Source organism: Anthonomus grandis, chromosome 22 (genome assembly GCF_022605725.1).
Source record: "Anthonomus grandis grandis chromosome 22, icAntGran1.3, whole genome shotgun sequence".
NCBI lineage: Eukaryota > Metazoa > Arthropoda > Insecta > Coleoptera > Curculionidae > Anthonomus > Anthonomus grandis.
The window spans coordinates 38931384-38950109 of NC_065567.1; the positions used below are offsets into that span (position 1 = coordinate 38931384).

The following is an 18726-nucleotide window of genomic DNA, read 5'->3' on the forward strand; positions in this document are numbered from 1 at the left end:
AGGGAGTCTCCAATCGGGACATTGGTGTAAGGACTTTCCACGTCCTCTGCTCCGATGTTGATTTCCAACACGAAACGTCGTGTTGTACGAAAACAAAGACATTGTCAGTCCGACTACCTGTTTCTACATTACCATTGTCTACCACTTTCACAAACAATATTTTCAATATTTATTAAAGAAAGACTATTGAATTGAAATCATTTTTCGAATAAGATAATATTTGTTAAATATCTTTTAAGACAAGGTGTAAAAAATTGAAATTTGGCACGCATGTGTAATTTGTTAAACAATTTAATAATAGTCTTTAAATAAAGAGGATTGCCATTTAAAAAATAATCGATGATGTCCTATCTCACATTTGAGACACCCTAATGTTATTACATTAAAATAAAGGCAATTTAAAATACTAATCGACGCGTCCAAACATATTTCCGAAAAAAAAACACCTTTGATTTAGTGAATTTATTCCAAGTTAGAGACTCGCGCTGTATATATACAGGGTGTTCATTTGAAAACTTTCCACCACGGATTTATCGAAAACCACTGTTTAAAAAAAAACGCCGAAATACGTAAAAAGGTTTCTCAAGGGGGACAACTTTCTAACCTAAAGTTACTTCACCCCCTTTCACCCTTTGCCCCCCAGGGTCCTTCCCTTAAAAAATTTAAAAAGCAAGGGGTATCGAGTAATAGCTTGTTTAAAAGGTCTTTCGATGTCTTTTATTTTGACGTTTGATTTTTTTAAATCGGTCGATTCGTTTTCGGGAAAGTTAGAAAAATCTTTGTTTATCTTAATTTGTTCGGATAGAAAACAAAAACATGAAAATATCAGTTTTTATTTCAATAAGTGTTCAAAATGTTGCCCGTTTTTGGCCAAACAATGATATAGGCGATGTTCAAATTCCTGACGGACATTTTCAAAAACATGTTGTGGGATATCATGGCAGCAGTTGATGATGCGTTGACGAAGTTCATCCATTTCAGGTTGTGGAGTAAACACAATAGATTTTACATGACCCCATAGAAAAAAGTCTAACGGCGTTATATCAGGAGATCTAGCAGGCCATTCTGTAGGCCCCCTTCGCCCTATCCATCTATCTGAAAACTCGTTGTCTAGCCATTGCCGAACGGGAGGAACATAGTGAGGAGGAGCGCCGTCTTGCTGAAAATATATTTCAGCCTTATCAAATATAGGGTTTCCATCATCATCGATTTGGTTTTCAATGGATTGAGTAATAAGCGGATTGATGGTATTTTTTAACAGATCCAAATAAATGTCTCCATTTAAATTTCCGTTAATAAATAATGACCCAATCACTTTATTTCCTAAAATGCCTGCCCATACATTTATTTTATGCCCTTCTACAAATGCATGAGGATTTTCATTGCTCCAATATCTACAGTTATGCTTATTAACAAATAGAAAGAAAGAAAGAAAGAAAATGTGCTATATTACGTAAGAATAATCTTGTGTACAAGCATCCTACAAGCTTCAAAAATTGACAAAACAATGAACAAATTTAAACACAAGAAGACAAAACTTTTTGAACATACTTGAATTAAAGATAACAAAATAAAACAATCTATTACTAAATAAAGGTAAACTTGTTGACAAAACTAGAGAAGAAAAAAGGAAAAAGAAACTTTCCAACATGTCCAAGGTTAAAACCCATCATTAAAAAAGTCATCCAGGTTATAATATTCCTTAGCCAATAAAAGCGACTTTAATTTTTTTTTTTATTTCTTAACATCCGATATATGTCTAACACATAGAGGAACATGAAGTAGGAATAGGTAGGGGAACATCATTTACATGACGAGTCAAATGGCCAGTGTCAGAGGGTAGTTTGGGAATTTTGTGAATAAGAGCAGCTGTTTCTAAGATAAAGAGTGCAAAGAGTTAGGATTTTTTCAGAAATGAAGAGGGGTTTGCAAGAATCCCTTAACTTAGCAGAACACAGTTATCTAACTACTTTTTTTGAATAACAAAGACAATGTTAAGTAGCCCCTTATTGGTTAAACCCCAAAAAGGCAAGCCATACCGAATATGAAATTCAATAAGTGAAAAGTACACTGAACGTGCAACCACCTCTCCCAGCTCTTGTTTTGCCATTCTTACTGCAAAACATCCAGAAGATAATTTCCCAGCTAAATGTAAAATATGATCTTCAAACCGAAGGCGACCATCAATGGTAATTCCTAGGAACTTGCAGCACTCTTTATTCTGCAAGAGGGAATTTTCGTCAAACATCAGACCCTGAACATCGCACTTAAACCCCATAATAGACGTCTTACTTACATTAAACACGAGCCTGTTGGAAGCACACCACCCTGATAAAATCTGAGGGTCTTTAAGGATACAAGTCTTAATAAAATCTGAATTTTTATGGCTCCATAGTATGGTGGGATCATCAGCAAACTGAACCACCTTGCCCTGCAGTTTCAATGAACTCAAGTCATCCACATACAGTAAAAATAACAGTGGTCCCAACACTGAACCCTGAAGAACGCCGCATTTTAGGGATCTAGAAGCAGACAAACGCCCAGACACTGTAACCTTCTGAGTACGATTTGATAGATCGGACTCAAGCCATTGCAACGCTACGCCCCTAAAACCATATTTATCGAGCTTAGATAACAGTATTCCATGATCCACACAGTCAAATGCTTTGGATAGATCACAAAACACTGCCGCCGATGACTCTCCAGAATTCAAGGACACATAGATGCTCTCCAAAAAGCTAAAAACAGCATCATGAGTCCCTTTACCGGCTTAAAATCCAAACTGATTTGCAGACAAAATGCCATTATGATTTAAAAAGGACAAAATTTTGCTTTTTGCAAGTTTTTCAACTATCTTAGAGAGGGTAGACAAAATAGAAATGGGACGGAAATTACAAGGCTGATCCAAATCTCCACCCTTATGACGAGGAATAACCACTGCCTCTTTTAAACATGAAGGAAAAATGCCAATATGTAAAGAATTGTTTATGGCAGAAACTAAAGCATTTAAGGCTGAATCAGGCCAAAAAAAGTAACAACCTCGAAGATATCCCATCAGCTCCAGATGATTTATGGTTTTTTTGGCGTTTCATTTTTTACTTCGGTAAGATCGACAGGATGAAAGAAAAATGAATGCTCAACCGACACTTGTTGAAGATAGTGTAAGGGATCAATGTTACTACGAATGCCCTTGAGCAAGATATTAGGTATATCACAATAATAGTCGTTTCAAATGTCAGGTCTTAACTCCGGTTCAGATACTTTTCTATGGCAATGTCTAAAATCATTAATAATCGACCAGCACTCTCTTTGCCTATTTGATGACATATTTAAGCGATCCCTATAACAATTAGATTTTGCTGCTTTAATTGTCTTTCTGTACAGACTACGGTATTTCTGATGATATACAAGGATATTTTCATTTGTGGTATATTTGCACAATTTAGTCAAAAAATGGAGGTTTTTAGCTGAAAGTCTTCTAAAGCCTCTTGTAACCCATGGTTTTTGTTTCTTAGTTTTAAGCCTTATTCTAGGAAAGCACTGATTGATCTTATCACACAGAACTTGAAAAAATAAAGTAAGTGGGTCAGAAGCCGTTTCAAGTGCATTCCAATTTACCGAAGCTGTAGCAGCAGAAAGAGCATTGAAATTTCTCCTGCTGAAAATTCTTCCCATATAATGATGAGATGAAGATGATACAGTATTATATGGCATTTTAGCAAGAATAGCTTCATGGTCGGAAATACCAGATGGGAGTACTGTGCATAAAACGTCATCAAAATTTGTACAGAAATAGTCAATTATAACCTTAGAGTGTAGGGACAACTGGGATAAAAGAGAATCAAGTTTGTCCAGAAACATAGCAATATCTCCTGTAGGTGGCCTATAAACACAAAGAATATATAAATTTAAATGCTTACAAAAAGAAAGAGAGAATTCAAAAACATTCTTTAACAGAAGATTATCTTTAGTATTATTAATTGTTTGCCTAGCCAAGATCATGGTTCCTCCATGTATAGATTGTTGACGACAAAAATTTGATATAGGAACATAATCAGATATTAAAAAACATTCACTAGGCCTCAACCAGTGCTCAGTCAGAAGTACAATATCAGGAAAATTACATGTGTCCAGCAAAAGATGAAGCTCATCCATCTTGTTTCTTAGGGATTGTATATTAAGAATAAAGATACTTAAGCTTTTCGAAGAGCTAATTTCAATCTTAGTAGTAGAATATGAACATGAATGAGATTCAACCTTCGTGGACATGTCTATAAAAAAGAAGAATTCAATTCACGATCAGTAATCAGTTTAGACTCATTAATTTGATGATTCAAGGAAAATTTATTCGATGATATATTAATGTTAAAATATTTGAAAATATGTGCATGTAATAATGATGCCAAGTCTGAACCAAAGTTACTGGCGTGATAAGACTCTAAAATCCCATACAGATTAAAATTATTTGCATGAAAAGTACGATAAAGGGCCTTATTACTATTATAGATAATATTATGGTTTAAATAAGTATAAGGGCTTTTCATCACTAAAGTGCTTGTATCAACATGATTTTGAATTAAATTTTTTAAAACATCAGATGAAGAACATATTCCATTTAACATTACTATTAAAAAATCTTCTTTCGTAAAGTCCTTAACTAAATTTGATGCTGTCCTAATCACTTCACTGCTTGAACTGCCCGGCTTCAGGAAACACTGGACCTTGTAGTAAGCTTCAAACTTTAAACGTAAATACATTTAGTTAAAATGTGCATTCATCGCTGAAGCAGATATTCTTTACATGAATAGTATTATCATTAATCGCTTCAGTCATTTTTTCACAAAACTCAACTCGCCTATCGAAATCATCTTCGGTTAACTCTTGCGATATTTTCATTTTGAATGGATAAAATTTATGAAGTTTGGTAAATACGTGAACAGAGCCAAATGAAATACCAGTGGCAGCCACAATTTTACGTAATGAAGTATTAGGATTTATTCCAAAATTACCCAAAACTTTAACTTGAGCGGCTTCATCCAAAATTCGCCGATGATCACGTTTTTTATTTGCAACAGATCCAGTTTCAGTAAACTTAGTAACAAGGTCCAAAACATACCTATGCGAAGTTATCTTCTGCGGATGTCTGGCATTAAACGTGACGGCAGTTTGCCGAGCACATTAATTTTGGGCCCCATAAATTAGAATAATTTCCACTCTTTCGGCTAGTGTGTAAACCATTTTGGAAGTAAAATCTTCAATTCAACAAATACATTTTCACTATTCCAAGACTGTCACAAATGTAACTGACGGAAAAATAAATTATTTATTTTCCTTAGCAACTATGAATAACTAAGCAGGTATAACAATAAATATAGTTCGCCCAGGATATCTGTGTTGATGAAAAGAATGCGGAAAAAAATTCAGGTTGTTATTTAGTTTTTTCCACGTGTAACCTTCGGAATTGCTGTTTATGTTGGTAGTTTCCGTTTTAAATTATAAACGAATTGTAGACTTGGCAAACCCTAACGGGCAACATTTTGAACACTTATTGAAATATAAACTGATATTTTCATGTTTTTGTTTTCTATCTGAACAAATTAAGATAAAGAAAGATTTTTTTAATTTTCTCGAAAACGAATCGACCGATTTAAAAAAATCAAACGTCAAAATCAAGCTTGTTTAAAAGACCTTTTAAACAAGCTATTACTTGATACCCCTTGCCGTTTACAATTTTTAAGGGGATGACGCTGGGGGGCAGAGGGTGAAAGGGGGTAAAGTAATTTTAGGTTAGAAAGTTGTCTCCCTTGACAAAACTTTTGACGTATTTCGGCGTTTTTTTTTTTTTAAACAGTGGTTTTCGATAAATCCGTGGTAGGAAGTTTTCAAATGAACACCCTGTATATATATATATGCAGTTACGAAAATATTATACAACAGTAAATTATAAATATTTTCTAAGCAAATTCACTCCGTACTTCATAAAAAAGTCTGCCATTTTAATCTGCCAATACATTTTTTTGTTCTCTAAGTAGTTTTTTTTCAATAAATTTTTCTAAATGTCTCAAGGCACCATCTGCTTTACTGTCTTTTGCGCGTTCACTAAATGTAATAAAATTTTCAATTGTCTGCATTGCTGAAAATGAATCCTTTAGAGTAGGTGGTTGAAGATCAATTGGTTCGTCAATTTCTACATCATCGCTGTTTGACTCTATATCCGGATTTAAATGAGCCATAACTTCTTCGTTAACTTCGACTGTTTCCAGTTCTTTGTCATCATTTAAGAAATATTACCAATGTTCTTCTATTACCAGATCACCCACAGATAGATTGTCTTCATCCTCATTCCTCGAGTTTTATCGGTGATTCCATTCTGCTAGAGGAAATAAATCTTCATCCAAAGAATTTTTAGTTGCGTCTGAATGTAATTCCACGTGTGAAAAATAATTGGCTATCGTGCACTGTGAAACCCAATCTCAACTTCGATAATAAAAAAATGGCTTCAAGGATATTTAGTTTTTCAGGCACACCTTTCTCGTCAATATCTTTTAAAAGTTTTATGTCCTAAAGTTTTCTACAAAGAGTTTTTAGAGACGTTATTACTCTTTTATCCGATGGTTGAAGAACTGCAGTGGTGTTGGGTGGAAGAAAGACCAGTTATATTGGTTTTAAGTATTGAATGTTAGGGTGAGCTGGACAGTAAACTAGAAGCAACAACATTCTTTTTTGAAGATTAAGCTTATTATCCCAACGCGTAATAATTTTTTCAAATAATGCAGATGTCTTCCAAGCTTGTGAACTATTTTCATATTCAACAGGTAAAGATTTCACGTTTTAAAACAATGAGGTTGCTTAGCTTTGCCAATAAATACAAGTTGTAATTTTTGTGATCCGGTCATGTTCTCTGCTAGAGTGTTGAAGAAAAACTTTCTATGGAAAGTTTCCTTCCAACACATTTTTTTCTTTTAAATTTTATTGTTCTGTCTGGCATCATTCTAAAAACCAGGCCCGTTTCATCTGCATTAAACATTTCATCGTCTGTGTATCCTTTTAGTAAATGTGGCCAAACTGCAGTTATCCAATCATTATAAATTCCCTCAGGTACATCTGCTACGTCCCCACAACCACCAAAAACAATGTTGTATCTTTTTCTAAATCGTTGAACCCACTGGTCATTTAAAATCGTCCAAACTAAGTTGCCTAGCAAAATCGTCTGCTTTGGCCTTTTCTTCGCTTTTGGTAATGTGGAGCTCTTTTCAAATGCATCCTGTATTTTATTACGATTTTTCCATATTGTGAATACCCAGATAGCACCCGTTAAGCTATTGGATATCCAATGGCTGTCCCCTTTTGGATATACTGTCTATCCTATGTACATCCAAAAATGATCCAAATGAGATTCAATGGATATCCAATGGACAGTGGAATGACACACTCTTGGACGTCAATTTAAAATCCATATTTATCCCATAATGGACACTTATTTGGACCAGTTTTGTACACATTTTCTTAATGGGTCCAAAACCGGGAAAAAATTTTAGCCTCCATTAGCTTTCTGTTAGCTCCACTTTAAGGTTTGGAAGCACCTGAAGAAAAAACTTGGAATATAAAAGCCCATTAACTAAGAATCTGCTATATTGAATAAGAAATGAGGATGGTTAAATTTTTAAAAAAATGCTCAGTAGACTATTAGTTATTTTTCATTTAATGAAATTGTACTATTTTATATTTCTAAAAAATAATTTTAGAAATATAAAATAGTTTTATCCCATCTTTTTTATTTTGAGTAATAAACTTCTTTTCTATTTAAACATATAATTTCTAGGAGTTTATAACACTGTATGGGCATCCAATGGTAACTCGCTATATTCTGGTTTTTTAAAAGTTGATTTAATGAAACCTGAGGAATTTTAAGAAGAACAGCCGAACTTGCTACAAATCTGGATAATGTAGGCTCTATTGAAGCTTTAATCCTTAAATCAGAATTCTGCTGTTCAGTACTATTATTAGTGTCACTAGTTTTACTTTCATCACTATTATACCCATTAAACCCACTAGTACTGCTACTACTGAGGGTATGTGATATTTCATTAGAGACATTAGTACTACTATCACTACTAGAAGGCTTTTCTAAATAAGCAACACTATTTACAGAGTGTCTGAATGTTCAAAACATTTTGAGTTAATAGTTTCTTTAACTTTTTGATAATGTTTTTGCTTGATTTTTGGCATTATAAGTGAATATTATTTTGTTTTACCTTTAGATAAGGCAGAGCACACATATTATTAAGAATACTATAAATCACTTTTAAGGAGTTAATTTAAGCTTCAATAAATGATTTGTCCATAGAAGAGGGAGAAGAAGAGGGAAGTGGCTGTGTTGCTCGAAGGACAATACAAATCAATCAAGCCAGATGTATTCAGAGCAATTTTTATTTTAAAAGCTTAGCAGAGCGCTTTCGGCGTATGAGCCATCATCAGTGCTAACTGAAATGAGTTTGAAATGAGTTGGGTGTTAAATGCGTAAAAGACACTATAGTCAAGGTAAACGAATGGAATGTACTCACTTGTCAGTTAAGCCCAGAAGTTTACCATAGTGGGAACACATTCGATATTATTAAAATTACACGAAACATTTAGACACACTTAAGACTATACAGAACACTAAACAGGACGAACAGTATTTAAAAAGAGGAGAACGTTGGTCTCCTTTGTGTTTTGTTTACATTTATTGTGGTTTCTTAGATGGCGGGAAAAATGTGTGTCAAATTAGGTTAGCCTACAGTTAACTTTACTTTAGAATTAATATTTATATTATGCGAACCTATTAGAGTGGTAGTAGCGACAGATCGGTCTAGATGTCATTATCGTAAATGATGTGCGGTAGTGCGAGTTGGTTATAAATTGGTGGCACAAATTAGACTACAACAGTGAATTTTTGTTCGGATAAGGAAGTTGTTATCCTTTAAGGATGTAAAGGGAACTTTTAAATTAGAAAGTTACCAATGCTTATAAAAAATTTTAATTGTGGAGTCTTTTATGTAATGGAACGTAAGGTCTGTTAAGGTTCACTTGTATATTTAAATAAGAGGGATTTTTTTATGAGCTCGTTGGTGATATAAATGTCTTCAAGAAAATCTAGTCGGTTATAGTTCTTAGAGGCTACCTGTTGGAGAATTTTAGAATTAGACTTTGGACTGAAATTATGGTTGTTAGATTTTATATGTTCACCAACTGCAGATGAGGGTCTACTTAAGTGCTCGGCTATGCGTGTTTTTAAGGGTCTACAAGTTCGTCACACATATGAGCAAGCATCACAAGAATCACACTGCAATCTGTAAATACCACTCTTTGATAATGGGTCAAGTTTATCCTTGGTATTGATCAAAGTCGAACCCAAGTTGTTTTTAGTTTTATAAGAAATTTGTAGTTCTGATTGGTGTTTAATGAAGCTATTGTTGATTTTCTTATTTAGATGAGAATTCACGAATGGTAGAGATATCAATTTACTATCTTTTTTCTAACATTAGGAAAGATCTGTTTTTTACTTTTTGTTAATTTTATTTTTCTGATTAAAATATTAATTAGTTTGGGGTCATAGTTACTCTAGTCATGACTGATAACAATAAAGAAATTTTCAATTGGTACAGATATGTTGACGATTATCTCTGTTTCTTGAATTGTGACACAGAAGGAGCTCAGTTACTCTTAAACAAGCTAAATCAAATACATCCTAAGATTTCTTTCACACTAGAAATTCAAACAAATAATAATTTGAATTTTTTAGACTTAACAATACATAAACAATCAAATAGTTTAGAATTCTCAATACACCGGAAACCCACTCAAACAGACCATATAATTTCAAATCATTTCTCTATCTCCTTCTAATTTTCAAAACGAAATAAATGTTCTTAAACAAATTGCTTATAATAATTACTATGAATTACTAACTCATTTCAGTTAGCACTGATGATGGCTCATACGCCAAAAGCGCTCTGCTAAGCTTTTAAAATAAAAATTGCTCTGAATACATCTGGTTTGATTGATTTGTATTGATTTGTCCATAGGCAAATAATAGGTCCAGAAGTAATATTCAGTAAAGCAAAGCGGGAAAATGTTCTTAACAATTTTAAGGGCAAATTCCCAACGTCCAACTAAGAATCAATCAAATCAAGTAAATGAAGTTTCCAAATTACATTTTACATTGGCATACGACATAAAGGAGTGGTCCGATATTTGTCGGTCTATTATAAAAGAATATCGTCCCTTATGATAATATATTATATAGTGCTTTCATTTCAAAACAATCCACCTTTAATAACTTTCTTAAAAAAACACGTCAAATTACATATATAGGGGGACGTTTAATTTACTGAAGTTCTGTCAATCACCTCCTCACCTCCAGCTAACCTCACTTTAATATGTCAAACGGGAACCCCCATCATGTGATACATCGTAGTAAGCAGCGTAAAATTCTCTATTCAACGGTACCAATTAAAATGAAATCGGTAAATGTGTAAGCAAATAGTTAGCGAAAATGTCTAGAAATAATGAATATTTTATTTACGCCAAACTTTGGTATTTTAAATGAATACTTTTAGTGTGGTACCTACATCATTTTAAAATTCTTACATTTTTTATAATAAATCATCAAAAAAAAATACAAGCAATTTAGAAGTTAAAATGTGTGGTAACAAACAGTACATTTAGTTTAAGCAAATTATTAATTTTTTTAAGTAAAGAATGTGTACCGTTATTTGCGAGAAAAAAAATTGTCTTCAAATTTTTTGCAAAAATCTTTGCAGTCTTATAACTTTGTATGTGTATTTATTTCACTTATAATTTTTTGCGAAACCTACCTAATAAGTACAAAAAAACACTGTAATACCTTACATTTTTAAGGCGTTTGAAAAGCAGGCGATTTTTTTGGAAGAAAATTTAACTGGCGAAATTTATTTAAACCTTTTAGAAAATGCAATATACCCTTCCATCATCCAATCTATGGAAAATCAAGTAGATCAACATGGTGCTATATTATTGAATGAAAATAATATACATTTTCAGCAGCATGGAGCTCCCGCGCACTACTCTCGCGAACTTGGTAGTTCGAGAGTGGCTTGTTAAATTAATTAAATATGTTTTTCTACCCTACCGATTTACACTTTAATTGCTTCTTGGTCAATCAATTTTATTTTTTTTTACAACCATTGATAGCATAATGAATGCCCTTTAAAATAATGTATCACACCATGGGGTAGCCATTTGACATACCAAAGTTTGGCCTAAATAAAATATTCATTATTTCTAGACATTTTCGCTAACTGTTTGCTTACACATTTACCGATTTCATTTTTTGGTACCGTTGAATAGAGAATTTTACGCTCCTTACTATGATGTATCACCCGATGGGGGTTTCCATTTGACATATTAAAGTGAGGTTAGCTGGAGGTGAGGAGGTGATTGACAGAACTTCAGGAAATGCATAATTAAACGTCCCCCTGTATATCTAATTTGACGTGTTTTTTTTTTTTTTTTTTTTTTTTAAGAAAGTTATTAAGGGTGGATTGTTTTGAAATGAAAGCACTGTATAATGCTAGCTATAAGTTAAAAATACTGGAAATGTTTGAAAAACTCTTATTTCTACTTGTATTTTAGTTCTGTTGCACTAATAACAAAAACAACAGAAATCAATTAAACGCCATAGTTCGCCTTGGAGTCATATTTTAAACTAAAAGTAAAATGAAACATGGATTTATTTAATTTTTCTGTTTTAGAACTCGACATTTTTTTAGAAATCCCTAGTTCAAACTTAGGACAGTAATAGAAATACACATGGATATCCGAAACCAGTTTGGACATATAATGGATATTGGATGTCCAAAATTGGTCATTGGATATCTGTTTTTTGTACTTGGACATATGAATATCCTGTGCTATCTGGGCATACATAAAATCTATTATTATACATGATTAAATTTTCGATTCTCCTGCTTCCAAGTGCCAAATAATTGCGGCTTTTTCGGCAAACGTAATTGCTTTACCTTTCTGCATTTCGAATTATTTCTCTTGAAGAAAGATTCAAAAGAAAGATAAGATTTAAAATAAAGAAAGAAACAAAATTCAAAAAAAAAACAACAACGTAAAAAAATACTTTGTTACGCACGCATTCACTACGCTTAATTTTAATGAATACTCAACCGGACTGAACCCTGTTCTATTATGCCTTTTTTCCTTCGCGGGTTTTCTTCCTGTTTTCAGAACCCGGGGAATCCCAAGTATACAACGGTATTTTACCGCCTTCGCCGAATTAAAGGCGCCGCCGTCGCTATAAGGTTCAAAAATCATTTTTGTCGCTATAAAAATGTCGTCTTAATATTCGATGTCGTTGTAAATGAGCCCTTTGCATATGAAAAGACTTACGTCTTGCAGGAACTTCTGAAATTCGTCGCAAAAACAGATAAGTCCATATTTCAGATATCGTAGGTTATAAACAATATATATTGTATATGTTTCTAGAAAATATTCTGCTGTGACTTTTGGCAATACACTATTCGGCGATATTCTTTGCTGTGTAAAAAGCACCAATTAAAGCATTTAAACAAAAAAATTACCAACAATACATTTACATTTCATAATCTTAAAAATATTTAATAATGAATGTGATTAAATAATAAATTTTACGGATATATGTAATGGTGGTTATAAAGGCAACGAATTTGAACTAGTAAAATCAAGTAAAATAAAAGTAAATCTGAGAATCAATAAGTTACCAACGTCTAGTACGACGCCAGTACCACCTCTAGTGGGGGTTTGGTTTTCTCTTCTGGCGGTTCCCCACTTGGACATTTCACTAATCATTAAAGAACAACTTTTATTCCTTCGGCAATCTAGTCAGTGCATAACCGCGTTCTGTGCTGTCACATTTGGGGAGAATTTGTTGATTTCTATATGGGTGAAGTGCATTAGCTCCTACGTGTGTACAGTGTTTCTGGATATTAGGTTCATGTTAATAGCTGCAGGACCAACGATGGCGAAATTGGTTACGACGTACGTCGTTACCGCACTTTTACTCTCGATTGCGCTCTTCGGTAAGTAATGTGTAGGTCGTAACTTATTAATTTATAAATCCGCGCGGTGTGTTGCGGTTAACAAATCAAAAGTGGGAGCTCATAAAGTATAGGAAAAAATTTAGTTTTATAATTATGTATGCGTAAAATAAAAACTGCCTAGGCACTCATACATTTAGTGTATTTGAAAGTTAAAATAAATTTGGCCTTAGGTGTTATAGAAACCATAAATGTGTATGTTATTAAATATTAGTAAAATAGTTTTGTTTCTACATATACATAATATGATATGCTTTTTATAAGATAATAATTTGTCTAGAAAGTCTATAATTTGTTTAAACATATGTTTTATAAGTTAGCGACAATGACAATTTTTTTTAATAATCAAATAGACATTTAAATAAATTTTACGGAATATTGAGTTATTTTTAGTAAATAAAACCTGTTTTATTGTCTGTATTAATTATTAAATATTTTACATAATAGTGAGAAACGCTTGGTTAGGAACAGAATATTAGGAGGTTTTTTTTGTTTTACTGATGTTTCGAAGATTATTTTGAGTTTTTTTAATACATTGTCAAAAATATTCGATTGAAGAAAAAATTTAATTAATTATTTTAGGCTTTATATGTAACATTTTTCCTTGAAGGGAAATAAAAGATAATAAAAAGTGAAAGGAGTATTACAGATTATTAAAATGTAAGAAAGACGTTAATCAGGAAATTTCGCAAAAAACGTATATTATCAAAAAATTCGCAGTTTGCCTTCACACGTTTCTGTTTAATGGTTTCGTCAAACAAAGGCAATCAAGAAAAAGAAGGGTTTCGTTGATAATTTCTGCTTTTTGCGCAATTTCCCGGCAAAACTTGTTCCTTGTATTTAAAGATCCTTTCACTTTATATATGCTCGGGTTAAGGCCTAGATAGGGTTAGCATAATTATGTTCTATATTTATTCCAAAATGGATTTACTAAGAGGTGAAGGTACAAATAATGTAATGTTGCTGACATTTGCAATATTATGGTTCTCTGTTGATCTCTTATAGCTGCCTTGGCCATGTCATTATGTGAGCGAGGCATCAACGTTTAATAATTTCTGCTTATGGTAAAATCTCCTTATTCTGTTTCATTGAAAAGAAACATTCAATATTAGGAATAGATTGTCGAGATAGACTTTTTAAGATACTTGCTTCTACTTATTAGCTTCTTTAGGGAAAACAAACCCGACACAAGATATTGTTTATTGCATATATTGTAAAACTCCGTGTTTTAATTAATAAGTTTTATGAGGGGTAACAAAGTTTTGAGTACAAAATCCATTGATTGATACCAAATCTTTGATCTGATCAAAGCAAAAAAAAAATGCATAACTTTTTTTTTCTTTCTCCGAGGGACACATCTGAATAAAAACGTACAAGATCTTTTTGAATTGTCAACCGCAGTCCGTAAATACATCACGGATGTGGTTTTACGCAGGAATGTAATTTACTTGCCATTTAATTTTCGACTTATGCAGCTTAATTCTAAAAATATTTTAATTAAACAAATTGTTAATAAGGAAAAGTAGTTTTCATGCATTATATTTAGAAAAACGAATTACATATTTAGGCAGGTTTTGATACAATTTTTCCATATATACTTTCCCATATATTTCCCATATATTTTCCCATATATTTATTCCCTATTCCCATATATTCTTGATTGCAATCTGGATGTGACTTACTGGATATAATGTCATCAAAATTAGATTAGAAAATGGTAGTACAACTGCAATTCAACCTATAAGAGCTATTGTACTCCTCCTGATATTCAATTAATCCTAGTCTCAAATCATAATACCTTGTCAATATGTGGTATCATGCTATGCCTTTTTGAACCTTATCAGTAAGCAGTTGTTCTAGAATGTATAGTAGAACAATATCTTGGATTATCTCAACCCTTGGAGATCCTAGGATCGTGCTCTGAGATTTTCCTACTCTTTCTTAGGTCAGTAAGTATACTTCTACCAATACCGCACTAACGTTCTGGAACTGAAGCTCGATACTTTTCTTCAAAGCAAATTATCGGCTTTTTCATTACCTTGCACGCCTGTGTATCCAGAAATCCATATCAGTGAAATATAATTTTTCTTTTCTCGATTGAGATTTCCCGAGTCCAGCCATCCAGGAAGCAGTCCGTGCCATCTGGGACTCGGGGACCCACAGTTTATCCGATTGTGCAGTATTCGCCGAATACCTCGCCTTCATTCCCTTCGTTAGTTTTTGAACCATATGTGGATACAGAGAAAACCTTTTTATTAAATAAGATTTTCTTTAAATGACTGGGTGGCTGGGTGGTTCCATATACTCAACTACTTCTACTTTCAGGTTTTGTAAGAGGTCTTTCTTAAACTAATATTTCTTTGTTATTTCATCTTTAGGAAGATCGAATAAAAGTCTAATGCTTTTTGGTTGATAATATTCTTATTCTCCGTTCTTGTAGATAATCTAAACTAGCCCTTCGAACAGCTCCTTCTATCGAGACGTTCAAAGGAATGAAGATTGAGTATGTTCTCTAGTACTCTTGTTAAATACGTTTTTATTCTCGCTAATCTAGGACAACCTAGGTACTTTATGAAGCTCTAATCAATTCATGAAAATAAGCTTCTACCTCTTAATCAAAATTATTTATTTCATTAATAACATATTGTTGATGTCAAAAAGTTGATAAACATTTTTAATAATTTGGTAAATGGTAACTGATTAAATGTTTGTAGTGGTATTTTCATTTGCCGCTTCTTGATAAGCGGATTGTTTAATCACTTATAATTAAACAAAATAAGTATAATAAATGTATAAAACTATTTTATTAAAATAAATTTATCGTTTTCTTGTAAATTTGTCATTTTGTAATCCATGATTTATAAATATTTTTTGCTTCCAGCACCTACCACTTCTTGTGGCCAAATTCTGATTCCTTAACCCTAAAGAATTCCATACAACATTTTTGTGAGACATTATGTGTTAACCCAATCCAAAATCTTAACCTAACTACATTTTTACTTTCTTATTAAAATTTTAAGCCCGGGAAATCCCTGATAGCATAATTTTTTTTAAAAATATTCCTGGAATATTCACTGAAAGTCTATTATAGTAGTGTTCTACCACTGTCGCCTTTTTTGTTAAGATCTGGTATTCATAGACCTGTCAAACTTCGTCAAATGTAATGCCTTTGTTCAATACGAGATATTCTCTTAATATTTCTAGAAATAAGAAATAATTTTTACTCAAAACCATTAGCAAAACAATGCTCTTCGATATGAACTTTAATAGGATGTAACCTAGAGGATCTGTGTAATCAGGAATGAATGTCAAATATTAATCATGAAAGGAATATATTATGGCAGAGTTTCATATAATGATCTATAGAAGTACTCAATAAAAAGTTATATTCCCATAAAAAGAAACAAAATTAAAATAATGAAAGACCAATCTCTGAAACATTATTTTCGTCAAAAGTTGATAATTCTACCCCACTTATTATTTTTAACATGATTAGTTCTCGAGGTCAAAATTTCTACTGCATTTTAATAAAGAAGAATTAAAATAAAAAAAGCACTAATTCCTCGTGCTTTCACTAGTAGTCGCTTAAATCATGGTAAAAATTACGTGAGACAAAGATTGATACATCCTTATTTTAAATGGTTTTTATAAAGGTTAAATAAAAAACAGGACCATATTTAAAAATGAAAGTTGTTAATGATTGCTAAACAAAAAATTTAAATGTACTGTCTGGTACAGGACGAAAAGTGTCAAGATTTTATTTTTTCCGGCTCCCAAGGTGATATTCTTAAGGTAACCCGGAATTTTTAAAATTTCAAAACAGCTTTTTTTAGTTACGCAAGTCTGCCATAATTTAAAGGACCTTGTATTCTTTACGATTTCTGAGATCCAAGTGATAAGACTGGAACTTGTTACAGAGCAGTCTTTAGCAAAACAATAATTGTAATACGTTCACTAGTTTTTGTTAAATTTATTTTTTTTTTAATATTTGAACATTTTAGAAATTAAGATAAAAACTGCATAAAAAAACTAACGAGAAATTATGTAGATCAAAAATAATAACTGATTTCTATATTGTTATAAAAGATGAATACCTGTCTAATGTCCGGTCGTTATTCAATCATTAAGAAATGCTTAACCTTAATGATTCATTTAACTTTTTTATTTCCACTTTCTTTTCATTACCACAGAGGTTTAATGAGTTTTTTTATTCCGGTTTTATTTTGATTCCCTTTCCAAATCTATTATTCAATAATGTTTTTCTTAAAAAATCAATATTACACTTTTTATTGTTTGGTTATTGAGCGAATCGATTATTATTCGTAAAAGTATTTTGGTAACCAGAGATTTTTTCACATGTTCAGAACCGCTTATGTAATATTTAAATAAACCAGGATTTATGCAGGCGGTATACAGGTTTTCCCAGAAAATTATTGAGCACAATGTAATTCTTTGTTTACCACACTAAAATCTCTTTAGTATGGTAAAATGAAATACAAATTAATTTAAACTGGCTTACCTTCACTTTCGTTTTTACTGACTTTTGTCCCTGACATTTGCAATTCTAAATTAGGATACGCCCTCTGTAAAAGTAACTAGTTATTAACGCGATATGGGGAAGTGATCGCATTCGTATATAGAACCCTCGTGGCACTCCTTTTACAAGAAACCATTGATATGTTGTTGACCTTATAAACTATTTGCACTTTAAAACCACCAAAACTTTAAAAGTTTAAGGTAACAACATTATATATTTTTTTGATGCAAAGAGAATGATCATTTCCTTAACGACATTGATACTTTGTAAATGTTAAATTAATGATGACTTTGAGTTACTGCACAGCAGTTCTTGATTTGACTTTTATTTTACAAAACTTGTATTTGGTATGGTGCATTTTAGAAAAATTTTTATTTAGGGACTCTACTCCCTGAGAATTTTTTAAGTATTTATAACAATAGCTCACACTGTTTTTCTACATTTTATTGCTTATTAATGCAGGTAAAAATTCAGAATTCTTGAAATATTTTATTTAATGTCATTAATAACATTGGATATATTTGGAATATTCCATACACATTTATAAAGGAAATTAATTAAAAAGTATTTTATGCAGAATATATTTGGGCAAACCTTTTGGCATAATTATGATGCTCACCAACAATGCAATTAATTTTTTAAATTTTTTTCAATTTTTTTTCTATATTTTTTTTTAATTTTTCTTTACTTTTTATCATTTTCTTTTGTATGATAAGATATTTTATAGCAGATATTTTTTATATTTTTAGTATAAAGGATTAAACAATTTTTTTAATCCTTTTCTAAGAATAATTTGGGCATATTGTCGGCTTCATAGAATATTCTTTTACAGTACAATCAAACAATATTTTTTTAATTTTTTGTACATTTCATTCAAAAAAATTTCTTTTTTCATGAGATCCGTAAATACGTCAGATAAGTCTTTGGAAGGAATTAGATCATCAAACACTATTTTATGCTGAATATTAATAACGAAACCGTCAAGCTTTTTTGTAAAAAATATTTTAAACAACAATGTTCAATATGTTTTGACTTAAAAAAAGTTGTAATTTTTTTTCCTTCTTTTTATGGATAGGTTTAGTT

At 31.9% G+C, this 18726-nt stretch overlaps 1 protein-coding gene across 10 annotated transcripts in view; it reads left to right on the plus strand.

Moving 5' to 3' along the window:
* The first annotated feature begins 12833 nt into the window (after window positions 1-12833).
* The window catches only part of LOC126748381 (uncharacterized), a 116560-nt gene continuing 110667 nt past the window's right edge, over window positions 12834-18726 (plus strand). For 2 of the 10 annotated variants that reach the window (XM_050457573.1, XM_050457575.1), the window contains exon 1: window positions 12852-13088. In XM_050457573.1, the coding sequence (XP_050313530.1) occupies window positions 13004-13088 (85 nt within the window). In that variant the 5' untranslated portion in view covers window positions 12852-13003. Of the gene's footprint in view, window positions 13089-18726 lie in introns of all 10 variants that reach the window. The other 8 variants (XM_050457577.1, XM_050457574.1, XM_050457576.1 and 5 more) reach the window with 8 other exon arrangements.